The sequence below is a fragment of the Cololabis saira genome, chromosome 22 (genome assembly GCF_033807715.1).
Source record: "Cololabis saira isolate AMF1-May2022 chromosome 22, fColSai1.1, whole genome shotgun sequence".
In the NCBI taxonomy this organism is placed as follows: domain Eukaryota; kingdom Metazoa; phylum Chordata; class Actinopteri; order Beloniformes; family Belonidae; genus Cololabis; species Cololabis saira.
In genome coordinates, this window is record NC_084608.1 from 25,399,664 (window position 1) to 25,413,244 (window position 13,581).

A 13,581-nucleotide genomic window follows, 5' to 3' on the forward strand; every position below is an offset into this window, starting at 1 on the left:
ATGTAAGCCCAGTGGATATTTAAAGCTTACAGAAGGCTGCATTTAACTGCTGCTATGTCATTCCTGCAGTATTTCTGCAGGTGTTTTGGTCAGTGCTATTATGTGTAATAAATATATTATTTGTAATCAGCACAAATTATCTGTTCCCATATGATAAAATCCACCATCCCCCCTGATTTTTTTTTTGCAACTCGAGTACTGATTATAACGTTTTTTCACCCCTAGTCTTCGTTCTGTTGATGTTTTGATTCCCTCATTTCTTCCTATGCTTGTGTAAGTTGCTGCGTGTTCTCGCGAGAGCGGGCCGGCAGCGCCCCCCAGTGGGCGTGTGGAGAAGAAGCGGGACGTCTGAGGAAAACACCGCGGCTAACGATAGCAACAATCAAAATTAGTGAAATAATTACGAAAAATCCACGAAAAGCTGCTCCAAATCTCAATTTCGGGCAAAATCCACCATTTCCCGCTACATTTCCACCGAAGCCAAACGCCGACAACGAAATACTCCCGCTAATCCCGCGAAGTGGCCGGCGGCCTGCGTCCGTAGCCCGCCCTCCGGTGCACCTGAGGCGGCGAGCGCTTTCAGGAAAGACCGGTGCTTCCGCTCACGCCTTCCGCTTTGCAGATTACAGAAAACGGGGACCCTCGAAACTATTTTTCCCTTAACAATCGGGGCATCTCTTTTTATTCCCCCCCCCATTGATGTGAAGCTGCAGGGTTTTTTTTTTAACCAAGAGGACGATTTCACACCGTGGCCCGTGTTTCCCAGCCGCCATGAATCTGTAACAATAACACAGCCAGGCTGCAGTGACACAGACCCGGGGCGCCCCGGGGCGGGGGGATCCATGCACCGTGTAGCAGCACAGCCGGGCCGGGGACAGGCATGCATGTGGACCGGGGGAGCCTCTCCTGGAGCCGGATCACGTCGTCACCACAGCCCCTGCAAGAGTCCCGGAGTTACAACCACCATGGACGTCCACACTGATGTGGAGACACCGTGATTTCTATTTGCATGCTTTTGCACATCCAAAAAGGCTGATTTTGCTTTGAAAAAGACCAGCACGCACGGGGATGGAGTGGATATGACTGTGGGATGTGTAGGGTGAATTGCTGCATGTGTGTCTGCTGCCACATATGTCGGATTTGTTGAGGTTTTTTGCGTTTTAAACACACCGTGACGGACCGGAGCAGCGGAGATGAACCCGGTCAACGCCACTTCTCTGTACGTGTCTGCCAGCCGGTCCGTGCTGCAGTGCGACCCCCGAGACCACCGGGCCCTGGCGGAGCTCTGCAGGCTGCTGCCCTTCTTCAGGCAGTCGCTGTCCTGCCTGGTCTGCGGTAAGAGACCGGCCTCTCCTAGTCTCTGGGGGCTTTTTGTTTTATTTTTTATTATTTTCTTAATCAGTAAAGACATCCCTGTACAAAAAGTGTGTTTTGAACTGGGTTGCGCTAACGTGCCTTCACTAATGACCACTTCAAGTGCTGTCGGAAATATCAACATCCAGAGTAGGCTCTGTGGGAGTAAACAAACCTTATTCATTTGAGAAGCTGCAAAGGATTGTTTCAGTTACTGGGGTTATAAAAATATTACAGTAAAATAAAGAAATAACACATGACCAAGTTTATTCATATAGCACAATTCAACACAAGGTAATTCAAAGCGGCAAGACACAATTAGACACTAAATAACAAATAAAATGAAATACAATTATGAGAAAAGAGGGGGAAATAATAAAAAGCACAAGTTGCTGAAAAGTAACGGGAGTAGAGTACCACAAGTACACATCTCATTCGGGGTTTTCAGAAAGTATTTAATTTAAGAGTATGCTTAAATACCAAATGAATGAAATAAAATGATAAGAAAAGAGGTAAAATAATAAAAAGCACAAGTTTGTTCCACCGGTGAGGAGCAGAATAACTGAACCTTGAGGCAGCGAAGAGACTTAATAATAAAGGGTTGTGAATGTAGCTGCAAATAAATCAGAATCATGTTTATTTGGCCAAGTCAGGTCAAACAAGACAGGGAATTTGACTCTGTTATTTTCGCTCACTGTACAGTAAATAGACAAATGACAGCTCTTATTGTGAAAGGTGCAGCAGTATGAGGTAGACATGGTTATTGAAAGGTGCATTGTTACAATATATGATTGTGAGGATTATTATTATTATTATTGCATAGTGACAGATTTAGATTCAGATTCAGACGACTTTATTAATCCCTTTGAGAGGTTCCCTGTCATATACAAATAAAACATCCCAAAAACCAAACACCCATATAAAGATAAAAAGATAAAATATTCAATAAAAAGTGCAGTGCCATAAATAGAATTATATGAATAGAAAAGAAATAAGTGTTGTGAAATATTGCACAAAGTTATTGCACAGTCCAGTTTGTCGTCAGATACAGTGAACCAAGAGCAGGCAGTAAAAAATCACAATTTAACTGTTGCATGTGACCCATTAAAAATGAACGGGTAAATAATGATCATTAAGCGAGGAAGCCGTTTTTAAAATCATAAGCATACAAAAAAAAACATAATCATGAATGAGACAGTTGTGTATAAAACTAAAGCTTAATAAACGTCTCATCAAGCATGAAGTGGAAATCCTTAAAACCACAAATAAAAGAAAAGTATTGTGCAAAAGTCTTCTGAGAAAATAACAGACTTTTATTTAAAGTTTATTAAAACAGGACTACTAGGAATTACTAAGACCTTTTCAAAGCAGAACGAAAACACTTTACGAAGATAAGGTTCAAACATTTTTAACAAAGACAGAATTTGCAATGTTTTACAGTTCCTAAAGATGAATTATTTTAGATCTGATAAATATACAGGAAGATATTAAAAGATATTTCTTGTCTAATGGAAGGATAAAGTAACTCATCATTCAGATTTCTACTAAGTTTTCTTTATGTTTTTTTAATTTAAAAGATCTAAGATACTAACTATCTTGCTAATGTTTATGAATGAGAGCTAATTAGACAGAAATTGTGGACTGTATTAAATTATTATAAGGGTCCTTAATATGCAAATATTGCATACTCTTTGATGTGAGATGTTAATTCGGGGAATATATCTATTGCCCGAGAGCTCTTGCTTCTTTATGATCTCTCCTCTGATCATTATGGTCTGACAGGATTACAAATCACGGACAAGTTTTATTTTCTCATCATGTCCCTCCAGTTGACGGTGTTTATGAGATTAAATGCGCCAGTTCCGAAGCGCAGTGAACGCATCATACGCTTCAGCTACACCCATCAAGACACACCCCCCTCTGTGTGCTGTTGGCAGCGTCAGGGCAATGACAGTCCTGGCTCTACTGGATATAAAGCACCGTATGTTTCCCTTCCCTCGTCCTCAAATTCACCCAAATAAAATAAAATAGGACCAAGGAATTAAAACCGAGAGCTGTGGAAGCAAGATCATTTACGGTGTCTGCTTTGATGTTGATGATTTATTTTATGTGAAATTAAAAATGAAATTAACCCGAGGCTTTGAAGACATCTTTGATCCGTCTCCTTGCATTAGATAGTGAATAAAATTCACTTTTCAGTTTATTTAGGTTGCATTTTGAGCACAAAGGTTAACATTTTGCAGGTTATCAGTACGTGTGTGTGTGTGTTTGTGTGTGTGGGTGTATATATATAATATTTATAGTATCTTTGAGCTTATTTATAGTATGGTGAGATAAGAAAACTTAAAAGCATTACCATACTTACAGATATCCTCCACCTCCATTTCCTAAATAATATATAAACATGAAAGCAAGGCATGGGATACGTTAAATATAGACTTGCTGCAGCTATGTGGGATTTTTCAGTCGGGCTGTGTAGGGGTGGTTGTGTCTCATGAATGGATCCTCATCCCTCCTTTTTTTGCCTTCTCCCAGCTCCAGCTGCACTTTTTAGGAGGCAGTGTTGCTAAGGAAGCTCCAGTGTTGCTAAGGAAGCTCCTCAAAGAGCAGCTGTCGCTCGGGCTGGCCGGCCGCCAAGCGCAGCTCATGTTTACAAATACACGCTGCTATAAGAAGCTGTCGACAACACTAAATCATGGTTTTAAAACCTGGGCCATAAATTATAGGATTGCGGCTTTCCTCTGACACCCAGAGAGGCATAATTATGGGCTGGATGGGGGTTTTATTGCCATGCATGTGCTGATGTTTCTCGGTCCCGTTAAGTGTTTTTCTGCAGCATTCCTGTCAGATTTGCAGTATATTTACCATATTTTCCAGAGTATAAGTCGCATTTTATTTTCATAGTTTGGCCGGCGGTGCGATTTATACCCTGGAGCGACTTATGTGTGAAATTATTAACACATTATTACCAGTATATCATATCACGTTATTTTCACACTAAACCGCAAGAAGGCGAACTGCAACTGAGGAGGAAGCGCTGCATCTTCTACCTCCGGAGTTAGCGGAGTTGTTTAAAAGTGATGATGAAGATTTCATTGGATTTTAGTTATTTGGAGTGACACGGATGGTTTGGTAAACTTCATGTTATTTATGCTATAGTTATCTGAATAATTCTTAATATGTTATCTCAAGATACCAGGCTTGTTCTCAGTTGTGTCATGTAACGTAAGCATACTGTACAATTATTCAGCCTGTTGTTGCCTCTATTCTAGTTTTATTTTAAATTGCCTTTCAAGATGACATGTCTGTTCTTGGTGTTGAATTTTATAAAATAAATTTCCCCCAAAAATGCAACTTATACTCCAGTGCGACTTTATATATGTTTTTTTTCCTTCTTTATTATGCATTTTATGGCTGGTGCGACTTGTACTACGGAGCAGGGCTGGCGATTGATTCAAATGTCAAGAATCGATTCCGATTCTTAAGATTCAGAATCGATTATCAAGATTTTATTCGATTCGATTCCGATATCGATTTGGGTTAGTGTTATTAAAACAGTTTTTTGAGCTGTTTCATGAATGATATGACTGTGTAGTTATGCAACATATTAATACTGGTATTATATTGAGATTCAACAGCAAGTATTGGCAGCTAATGATGCTGTAAGGACCAATCACCTCGCAGAATGCTGATATAATTGATTTCAGAAACATCTTGTTGGTGAAGTACCAAACTGATCCAGGGCAGCAAACGCATGAAATCGGTTATATTTTTTAACACATTACGTTTCAATTTTTTCAATTTTGCATGTTCTTTTTCGGGTTTTAAATTTTTGAGAATTTGGTTTTTAGCATTTTATGCAAATGTAACTCCAAGACAGTATATAAAGTAATGAAATATAGACAATTTATGCAATTATAACCTAACACTTTAATGTTTTCATACCTTTAAACATATTTAAAGGCAAAAACATGACACCAGTTATTCTCGTGTCCAACAAAACATTCCTTTTTTGAGCATAAACAAAAAAATACCAAAAGTTGTAATGTAATGATGAAAAAAAATCGATCGTTAGGCATACGAAACGATTTTTAGGAATTAATATGAGAATCGATTTATAATCGGAAAATTGATTGTTTTTCAAAACAGGCCTATTCCGGAGCGACTTATAGTCTGGAAAATACGATATGTAGATTTTCCTATTCTAATCGATTCTCATATTAATTCCTAAAAATCATTCGTATGTCTAAAGATCGATTTTTATTTATTTATTTATTTATTTTTTGTAAAAAATGTTTTCATCATTACATTTTCGCCCGGTGAACTTTTATCCCAGTAGTCACGTCATTTATTTCACACATGCGCGTTGGTGTGAAACTATCAAACACTGAACATGGCGTCAAAGAGTAGCAGTAGCGTTAACAAAGCTCTGGTTTTGAAAACTCCTGAACTAAATGAACTTTTCTTTCGAGAAAATGCTGGATATTTTAGCTTAAATTTCAAAATGTTATTAGTTCAATGAAGTTCATATTATCTATATTTATTATAGCTTGTTTGGGTTCTTCTGTTATCGGACACATGGTTTGTCATGAAATACCTGAAAAATGCGTGTGTCTGGTGACAGAATAAATCAGACAAGCTAAAATGATTAGTTTACTACATGAACTGTTGCAATTTCTTTCTTTTTATTACTTTAAATAAATATTGAAAGGCCTATTTGAGTTATTTATTTCTTAGTTATTTCACAATAATTAAAAAAACAGCTCAAAAAACACTTAATAACACTAACCCGAATCAATATCGGATTGAATCAAATCCTGATAATCTATTCTGAATCTTGAATTGGAATCGATACCCAGCTCTACTCCGGAGCAACTTGTAGTCTGTAAAATCCGGTATGTTTATATTTCCCCTCTGCTCTCTGGTCCAGGTAACCTGCTGCAGGACCCCATCGCGCCCACCAACTCCTCATGTCAGCACTACGTCTGTCGCGGCTGCAAGGGTCAGAGGATGCAGCTGAAGCCGTCCTGCAGCTGGTGCAAGGACTACACCCGCTTCGAGGAGAACCGGCAGCTCTCCCTGCTCGTCCACTGCTACAGGAAGCTCTGCCTCTACATCATTCAGTCTCCGCTCGCGCCGCACGTCGCCAGCGCCGCCAGCGACTCGCCGGACCTGCAGGCCATCCTCAACGAGGGCCTGACGCTGGCGGAGAGCGAACCGGACTCAGAAGTCGCCTCCGATCCGGCCTCACCGTCGCAGACCGCCGCCGCCGCGTCCACCTCGGAGGTGATTCAGTCGGACGATGCTCCGCTGGTGGCGGAGGCGACGGAGGTGACGGAGGTGGCGAGGGAGCAGAGCCCCGCCGCCGTGAACGGACTCCACGATTGTAACGGTCTGGTGGGGTCGGAGGTGCCGCAGCCCGCCGGCGTGGAGGCGGGCTGCGGCGCCGCGAGGCCGGAAGGCTTCTCGGAGGAAATGCCGATATGTGTGAGCGTCACGGGAGGCGGGGGGGCGGGGCTTTGTGACATCAGCACCTTCGGCGAGGACCTCAAACATGGGGGGGGTTCTCTGCTGCTGAGCGTGGAGGAGGTGCTCAGGACTCTGGAGACGGACAATGAACCCGACGCCGCACCTGAACCGGAGCCCCATCCGGAACCCCACCCGGACCCCCCCGCCCCCTCGCCGGGACTGAACGGTTCTCACTGCCCGTCCGGCCCCGACTCCTCCCGCCTCACCCCCTCCCTGCCCCCGGAGGACAGCCCGCGCCCCCCCCAGTCCCAGCCTCACCCCCAGCCTCACCTGCAGCCCTCGGCGAAGCCCTTACACCACCCCCACCTGCAGTTCCCCCCCCAGCCCTCGGCGAGGCCGCCCCCCCAGCCCTCGGCGAGGCCGCCCCCCCAGCCCAGCGCCGTCGCCCCCCGCGCCCCCGTCCGCTGTCACCGAAAGCGCTCCCGCTCGGAGAGCGACAGCGAGAAGGTGCAGCCCCTCCCCATCTCCAGCCTTATCAGAGGACCGGCCGCCGGCGCCGCGGGGTCCCCCCCCCACCCCAGCCCCGCCGCCGCCACCAAACACGAGCCCAAGTTCCCAGCAGCCACCCCCCACCCCCACCCCCACCCCCACCTAGCGACGGTGCCTAACGGCGGCCCCCCCAAGGTGAGCAAGACGGTGTTCGTCACCAGCAAGGCTCTGAAAAAGACTATGGAGCACCACGGCGCCGCCAAGAAGGCGTACAGCAAGGCCCGGCAGGGGGCCCCCAAGCCCCGCGCCCAGCCCCGGGACCGGGTCCCGCCACACCCCCACGCCCACCCGCTCACACACCCCCCCAGCCCCTCCAAGCCCCTGTACAAGAAGCCCGTGGAGAAGAAGGGCTGTAAGTGCGGCCGAGCCACGCAGAACCCCTCGGTGCTGACCTGCAGGGGGCAGCGCTGCCCCTGCTACTCCAACCGCAAGGTGAGCACACGGGCGGGGTTCAGGGGTCATGTGACCGGGTTTGTGTTTCAGGTAGGGCTGGGCGATATGGACCAAAAGTCATATCTCGATATTTTCTAGCTGAATGGCGATACTCGATATATATCGATATTTTTTCTGTGTCTTAATTGGGGTTTCCCCCAAAGCGTTATAGCATAGCATCTCTGTTAGCTTCATTTTTTTCTGAGGCAAACCCTTAAAAAAACAGTCCGTTTTAATACAAAGCCTCGTGCCAAATGTCACACAGGTTCCTTTATTAACAGAGGTCTGCACAATATCAAAATGTATGAAACAAATGAAATAAAAATAAACTGCCTGCATATATAGAATAAAAATGCTTCTTGAATAAAATAAAACAAATATCCCTTTCCTGCATAACAATTAAATTAAAATACACTGTGCAATTAATACAGTGTAGACAGTAACAGGCAGACTTTTCCACTGAGGTTGACAGTTGTGCAAATAACAAAACATTTGTGCAAATCTCAAATAAAACATTCAAGTCAATTTGTCACAAAATAAGCTATATCAAAATCATAATTTTTTTTTTTTTCTCGATATAAACGATATTGTGTCGTACCATATCGCATTTGAAAATATATCTATATATTAAAATCTCGATATATCGCCCAGCCCTAGTTTCAGGGTGTCATGTGACTCTCGGTTTCTGTTAAAAAACTCTCTTAAAGGAGCTTGAGGCCGGATTGTGGCAAGATTTATGAGAAAAATCCGTATACGTTTTAAGTTTTCTAGTAATAATGTCAGATGAAGCGTTCCAAACCCAAAAGAATGAGCCCTCTAGTGTATCTCTCCTTTGCCTTGAACAGGCTGTGTGCTGCAAAATGTGCTGCAATTCGGTCCCGAATTTCCCGCGCTGGGCTGCGGATGTGACGTCACATGACGCTGCATGCACGTTCTCCCCGTTCTCCCGTGCCGGCTTCACTGTTGGCTGCAGTACCCCCAACGGCCGTCGTGGTGAAGGGTGGCGCTAGAGAGTCTCATTTCTTAAAAAGGAGCCTCAAGCTCCTTTAAGTCTTGTTTTCTCGTCTGAGTAAAAATGTTATCAGATGTGCAGAACCGTTACGCAACGTAACGTTGGCAGGTCACTTCCTGTTTGTCAGAAACTCCAGGCGTCGTTGTTCTAACTTTAGAAAGTCGTAGATTTCTGCAACGCCACGCTACTTCCTCCTGGGAGGCTGATCACTTCTGAGCGAGTCAATAAACATGTGTTTGCTAGGGCTGGGGATCGATTCGATTCCGATTCTTAAGATTCAGAATCGATTATCAAGATTTGATCCGATTCGATTCCGATATTGATTTGGGTTAGTGTTATTAAAACGTTTTTTTGAGCTGTTGCATGAATTATATGACTGTAGTTATGCAAAATATTACTACTAGTATTATATTGAGATTAAACAGCAAGTATTGCAGCTAATGATGCTGTAAGGACCAATCAGCTCCCAGAATGCTGATAGAACTGCTTTCAGAAACATCATGTGGGTCAGAATTACCAAACAGATCCAGGGAGGAAACAGAAACGATGAAATCGGTTTTATTTTTTCCCACATTCCGTTTTATTTGTTCCATTTTCGGTCTATTTTGGTTTAAAATTTTTGAGAATTTGGTTTTTAGCATTTTTTGCAAATGTAGCCCTAAGACAGTATATAAAGTAATGAAATATAGACAATTTATGCAATTATAACCTAACACTTTAATGTTTTCATACCTTTAAACATATTTAAAGGCAAAAACATGGCACCAGTTATTCTCGTGTCCAACAAAACATTCCTTTTTCGGGGATAAACAAAAAAAATACCAAAAGTTGTAATGTAATGATGAAAAAGAAAATACATAAATAAATAAAAGAAAATTAAAAAAAAATCCCCCCCAAAAAAACATTTAAAAAAAATCAATCTTTAGACATATGAATCGATTTTTAGGAATTAATATGAGAATCGATTTAGAATTGAGAAATCCCTGCTGATGAACCCTGATCATGTGACTGTCGTTCTGATCATGTGACTGTCGTTCTGATCATGTGACTGTCGTTCTGATCATGTGACTGTGTCGTTCTGATCATGTGACTCTGCAGGCGTGTCTGGACTGCATCTGCCGCGGCTGCCAGAACTCCTACATGGCCAACGGCGAGAAGAAGCTGGAGGCCTTCGCCGTGCCGGAGAAGGCGCTGGAGCAGACCCGGCTCACGCTGGGCATCAACCTCACCAGTATCACGGCGGCGGCGCTGCGCGGCCCCGCCACCAGCTCCCCCGGCGGCACGCTCCTCAACGTCACCACGGCGACGGGGGCGCCCGTCACCGCCGCCTTCCTGTCGGGGGCGGGCCACGACAGCCGCGGCTACGACGACTCACTGGAGATGCGCTTCGACTGTTGAGGTCCCCCCCTCCCCCCGACATTCCCCCCCGCCCTCCACCACCGGGTCGTGGCGGCGGAGCCGGAACGAGGCAGCTACAGCGCCGGGCGGCGGCCCGGGTCGCCCGGATCTGCACCGTGCCCGGAGGAATGGGAGAGTTGTAGCGTTCCTGTAGTTTCCCTCGTCTCCTCCCACTCCGGGCCACGCGTGGAGCGAGTCGTGTAGCTAAAGCAGGACGGCCGTCGCGCCTCCGTGCGAGTGTGTGTGAGTGTGTATGTGTGAGGGTTTGCTTTGGGGAGGAACGGGGACATCGTCATCAGAGACTGGTGTAATTTATATAAAAGACATTTTTGTACATGGACGTATCCGTTTCCATTTATGAAGACATTTTATGACGTATTTTATAAGTTACATTCAAACCAATAGAAGCCAATGCAGGGCGGGGGGGGGGTGGGGGGCAAATCTGCATTCAACCAGAATATTTTCACACTACGAAGAAAGTAGAAGGTATTTTATCAAAACCTGCTCAGCCAGAAATTCTACGTTATTCAAAAATAAAATATAGTTTCTTATACGCTTAGCTGAGGAGTCAGGATGTGAATTTTACCACCAGCTGAGGTTTGATTATGCCTGTTGAATGTTTATACTCCGTGAGCCCTCGTCAGACCACCAAATATTATTCTGAGATGTTTGTGCACACAAAAAAATAAAACTAAACATGTACTGTATTTAACCAGTGAAATAGTGAATTTTGACATCCAACAGGCTGCAGGAAAACAAAGCTTATATCCCTGGTTTTCTGTTTCATCAGTCGACAGTACGACCACTGTGTTCGTTTTCTGCTTTTTGGTGTGTTAAAATCTCTGGTTGATTGCAGACGCCGTGCGCTGTTTCTCCCACGTTTGAGGTTTCTGCGAGCTACACACATGCTGCTAGGTTCTACGAAGGACTCCAAGGAGGAGAGCGTTTTTCTGTTCCTCGTCTTCTGTTCTGGATCCCTCTCCTCCTCTGTTTTAAAAACCATTTGCGTTAACAGCATTTGCAGTATTTTTACTTTTTGGAAAAAAGATCTCCTCACGTACGTCGGTTCTCCGGGAGTTTTGGAAGCAGTTTCGCCCCCGACTTTGTGGGTCTGGTCCGGACAGGTTCTGTCTGGGGTTTAGTTGCCGTCATCTTCTTAGTGTTAGTTTCTGGTGTCTCCGAACTGTTGTCTGTTCTCCCTCTGGGCATTTAAATACCTGTAAAATAACTGTAACATATTTCCACAAAAAGAAAGAAAATCAAAACGTTGATAAGTGTGCTGTGATTATTTATTTCCCTATTTTTTCCAGCTGATTTCTGAGGAGCTGCAGTACCGCCAGTGGACACTAGAGGGCATGAGAAGACCTACATGTTTCAGTAAACGCCAGCAGGAATGAATTTAATATGAAAAAATTAATAGTAAACTGTTAACTAGTGAGAATAATTTGACCATACAGGTTACAGCTACAATTAATTACTTTTATTTAGGTTGTTTTTTCTATATTTTTCTTCTAAATTATGAGTAACGGCGCCTGTGTTTTGAAATTGCACAGTTCTGATAGAGATGGCTGTGACCTCATTGTTGACATTGCTTTTTCCTTATATATCTCACTTATCTACAAGTTTTATGTCTGGTAAGTATCTAGCACTAAACCATAAATCCAAAACATAAACATTTTTCTAAGATAGGGATTTGACAAGATGCAGAATTGTGAGAGAAGAATGTAAATGATTATAGTGCTTTAAGGTCTTTAAAATGAGAGCGTGGTTGGCTTCTTTTACGGGTCGCCACAGCAGTTCACCTGGTTCCATCTTTTAGTGTCTTCTGCATTTCCCTCATTCACACCAACCAACTGTATATCTTCTTTCACCACATCCAAAAATCTCCAGCATCCTCTCATCTTTATGCTTCCAGACCATCTCGCCTCTCCAACTTTGTCTCCAAAGCTCCTAACTGCCGTTGTTCCTCTGATGTACTCGTTCTTAATCTTGTTTATATTAATTATATCATATATATATATATATATATATATATATATATATATATATATATATATATATATATATATACATTTCTAAAAAAAAAACATTGATATTAAATTGATTATATATTAAAATGCATATACTGTATATGCTTTAGGTTTTTACCAAAATTGGTATTAACCATTAATATATATGCAAAAAAAAAAAAAAAATTGTACACCTCTGCCACCTCCAACCATACATGACTGTCTCAGAACATTAGACTATTGTGATTTTCTGTAATGCAATTACAAAAACAAAAATGTCATACATTCTGGATTCATTACAGATCAACTGAAATATTATTATTATTTTTTTTTTTTTGTAAATGTTCAAATATTGCAAGCCTTTTATTATTTTAATATTGCTGATCATGGCTTACAGCTTAAGAAAAACTCAAATATCCTATCTCAAAAAATTTGAATATTCTGGGAATCTTAATCTTAAACTGTAAGCCAAAATCAGCAATATTAAAATAATAAAAGGCTTGCAATATTTCAGTTGATTTGTAATGAATCCAGAATGTATGACATTTTTGTTTTTTTAATTGCATTACAGAAAATAAAGAACTTTATCACAATATTCTATTTTTGTGAGACAGTCCTGTATGCTGGTGGTCCCAGGTCCCAGGTCCCAGGGCTGGTGTTGTTTCACAACCCGTCACTGCAAATGTCAGTTACGTTGCTACGTTTGCAACAATGTATTTGCTCTAATACAGACTTGGTCCCCGTAGCACACCTCCGTGGACCGTATCGCTTGTCAGTGGAAACAGAAAGCCCGGTTCCAAACTCAGCACTGGCCCAGAACCAGCCCTGGAACCGGTTTGGTGGAAAAGGGTTAACTGTGGTCTTATAAACCTCTCCCTTTACTCACGCTGATGCCATGTCCGTCACCACGGCCAACCGTCTCACTTCTACCTGAAACCCCCCTATTTCCTACTGCACACCTCGCTGCGGCCCCGCTGCTCATCCCAGTCTTGTAAGACTCTCAACACACTTTTCTGTCAGCCCAGACTTCATTATCGCCTCTAAATCTACAAAGACACAGCGCAGCTCCTTCTGACCTCCCCGGCACTTCTTAATTAGCTTTCCCATAGCAACCATGTCATCAAAAACTTTGCTGCTCACAAATCACGACCACTTTATGAACCAAATACTCAAATATGCTTCTTTTCAGTGTCTTTATTTCAACATGTTCAAGCACATTTATGTACATTCACATTCAGCTTCTTTCTGACAACTTTTTAAAAAAAGATTTGAACGAAAATACATTTTTTTAACGTCTCTCGACTGTTCCGGGTGGACGTAACCTGCCTCCAAGTATCAGGTAAGCTCACCAGGATCTCT

At 43.0% G+C, this 13,581-nt stretch overlaps 1 protein-coding gene across 1 annotated transcript; it reads left to right on the forward strand.

Annotated features, from left to right (window-relative positions):
• Window positions 1–311: 311 nt before the first annotated feature.
• On the forward strand, window positions 312–11,470 carry msl2b (MSL complex subunit 2b). Its single transcript, XM_061713646.1, has 3 exons — window positions 312–1,335; window positions 6,284–7,803; window positions 9,914–11,470. Exons 1-3 carry the CDS (start codon window positions 1,194–1,196, stop codon window positions 10,211–10,213), a joined length of 1,962 nt encoding a protein of 653 aa, XP_061569630.1. The 5' UTR covers window positions 312–1,193; the 3' UTR covers window positions 10,214–11,470.
• The last annotated feature ends 2,111 nt before the right edge of the window (window positions 11,471–13,581 follow it).

Bases quoted from the DNA above. Each gene is read 5' to 3' on its own strand.
- msl2b (XM_061713646.1), top strand. From the start codon at position 1,194: ATGAACCCGGTCAACGCCACTTCTCTGTACGTGTCTGCCAGCCGGTCC. The intron at 1,336-6,283 runs GTAAGAGACCGG...TCTCTGGTCCAG, and splicing joins GCTGTCCTGCCTGGTCTGCG to GTAACCTGCTGCAGGACCCC. The intron at 7,804-9,913 runs GTGAGCACACGG...GTGACTCTGCAG, and splicing joins CCTGCTACTCCAACCGCAAG to GCGTGTCTGGACTGCATCTG.